Source organism: Eriocheir sinensis, chromosome 54 (genome assembly GCF_024679095.1).
Source record: "Eriocheir sinensis breed Jianghai 21 chromosome 54, ASM2467909v1, whole genome shotgun sequence".
Classification (NCBI taxonomy): domain Eukaryota; kingdom Metazoa; phylum Arthropoda; class Malacostraca; order Decapoda; family Varunidae; genus Eriocheir; species Eriocheir sinensis.
In genome coordinates, this window is record NC_066562.1 from 10,605,681 (window position 1) to 10,608,180 (window position 2,500).

At 50.2% G+C, this 2,500-nt stretch overlaps 1 protein-coding gene across 3 annotated transcripts in view; it reads left to right on the top strand.

The window, feature by feature from the left end:
• The window catches only part of LOC126983761 (thymidine phosphorylase-like), an 11,345-nt gene that overhangs the window by 5,249 nt on the left and 3,596 nt on the right, over positions 1-2,500 (top strand). For all 3 annotated transcript variants that reach the window (XR_007736226.1, XM_050836838.1, XM_050836839.1), the window contains exons 5-6: positions 562-843; positions 1,697-1,818. Coding sequence is in view for 2 of the 3 variants with exons in the window: in XM_050836838.1 (XP_050692795.1) it covers positions 562-843; positions 1,697-1,818 (404 nt within the window). In the remaining variant the exon portion in view is untranslated. The remainder of the gene's footprint in view (positions 1-561; positions 844-1,696; positions 1,819-2,500) is intronic.

Genomic DNA, 2,500 nt, shown 5'->3' on the forward strand with positions numbered 1-2,500 from the left:
ACACGCACCCAAACCTGCACCTAAGACGCAATGGTTTAGAATAGAAAGAAAAAAAGAAGCACACTCGTTTACTTCTCGTTTACCTTGTTCTTCTCGTTCCTGGAGGGCCCCGGTTCGAGTCCCGCCCACCGCCACAAACCGACAATTTTCAGTCATCACCGAGAGGCCTTAGACTGCCCCCATGCTGTACTGAAGACCGCCTATTAACCCGGACTCTAGATTAACTCCACAGAGGATCAAAGATGAGCTCCGGGGGTCAGCATCAGCCAAGCAAACTATAAGGCGCCACTATAAAAAACTTGTCTGCGCCATAATGGAATTGGGCCGACCATCAGGCACCATCAAACAGGCTAAGGTACCCGTGCCATAGGTGGAACGTAAAAAGCTACTATTACTATTACTACTACTACTACTACTACTACTACTACTACTACTACTATTACTACTACTACTACTACTACTACTGTTGTTCCTCCTGTTCTTCCTTCTTATCCCTCTTCTCCTCTTCCTCTTGCCATCCTTCCTTTACTCCTCACACCCTCTCCCCCGTCCCCCCAACAGCCTCCATCCTGTCCAAGAAGGCAGCGGCCGGCGTGGACACCCTCGTACTGGACATCAAGTTCGGCCGCTCGGCGTTCATGCAGACCCTGGACGAGGCGCGGGAGCTGGCGGAGGCGATGGTGGGGGTGTCTGCCGGCCTGGGGCTCACCACCGTCGCCCTGGCTACAGAGATGTCCAGCCCCATTGGGAGGAGTGTGGGGAACGCTCTGGAGGTGATTGAGGCGCTGGAGTGTCTGAGGGGCGCGGGGCCGGCCGACTTAAGGGAGCTGGTTGTGCATTTGGGTGAGTGTGGGGTGTGTGTGGGGGGGAGGGGGAGTTAGGGAGGATATGAGGGAGGAGTGATGAGAGTGAGGGAGGTAATGGAGGGGGGAGTGATAGGAGTGAGGGAGGTAAGGGGGGTGGGAGTGATGGGGGGGTGAGGGAGGTAATGGAGGGGTGGGAGTGATGAGGGGTGAGAGGGAGGTAAGGGGGGTGGGAGTGATGGGGGGGTGAGGGAGGTAATGGAGGAGGGAGTGATAGGAGTGAGGGAGGTAAGGGGGGTGGAAGTGATGGGGGAGAGAGGGGGATGGTGAGGAGGGGGTGAGGGGGGGTGCTGGGCCATATATATTTGTTTCAGTTAATTTATTTCTTATTTCACACATATTTACTAACTTGCTGTTCATCTTTTCTTCCTCTTTTCCTCCTTTCCTTCTATTTCTCTCCTCCCTCCCTTTTCTTTTCTCTTCTTCCTTCCCTCCTTTTCCTCCTTCCCTTCTATTACTCTCCTCGTTTTCCCTTTTCTTTCCTCTTTTTCCTTCCCTCCTTTTCCTCCTTCCCTTCTACTCCTCTCCTCACTTTCCCTTTTCTTTCCTCTTCTTCCTTCCCTTCTTCTGCCATTCTTCCCTTTTGCTTCTTTCCTCTCATTTCCTTTCTCCCTACCTTCTGTTTTTTCTTCCTCTTCCTCTTTCTTCTCTCTTCTTCTTTCCTCTCTTTATCTCACTCCTATCCTTCTCTCTTTTCTCTCCTTCCCTCCCTCTCCTCTCCATCCTTCCTTCCTCTTCTCTCTCTCTCTCTCACCATCCTCCCTTCCCCACTTTTCCTCCTCCTCTCCTCCCCCTTCCCTCCTCCCCGCCTTCCCCCTCCCCCCACACGGCAGGAGGGGAGCTGGTGGTGGCGGCTGGCCTGGCGGTGGACGCGGAGGGGGGGCGCCGCGCCGTGGAGAGGGCGTTGGACGACGGATCAGCGCTGGCGGCCTTCAGGAAGATGATTCAGATGCAGGTATGTTGTTGTTGTTGTTGTTGTGGTGGTGGTGGTGGTGGTAGGAGGAGGAGGAGAAGAGGAGAAGGAGGAGTAGATTTAATAGTATTTATTTCTTCCTTCTACACTATCTTCTACTTATCATTTACTTGCATGAGCATTTTATCTTTTTATCTATTATCTTTTTCTGTTCATTATCTAGCAACTCCTTCTCGGCCCCCCTGCACACGACTTTTTGTATTTTCGCTCACCACTGTGCTGTCCAAATCCCTTATGCAAGAGTTAACCAGTATCATTCTTTCATCCCTTTGGCTGATAAACCCTGGAACAGCCTTTCTTCGTCTGTATTTCCTGCTGCCTACGACTTAAACTCTCTCAAATGGGGAGTATCAAGGCATCTCTCCGTCCTAAGTTAATCTCTCCTCTGGCCACTCAGCGGAAGAGATGAAAGAATGAAGGTGCTGGATAACTCTTGCATAAGGGATTTGGACAGTACAGGGATGAGCTAGAGTAGAGTCGACTGCAGCAGGAAAATATCGATAAAAGACAGATAGAGAGGCAACATGGCGGCGGAATTCAAGAGTTAGTTTATTTATTCATCTATATATTTACACTATTTTACATATATTTATTTTATTTTATTTACTTTATTCCTTATTTCTCTATTCATATATTTATTCAGTGTGTTCCCCTTTGCTCCTCA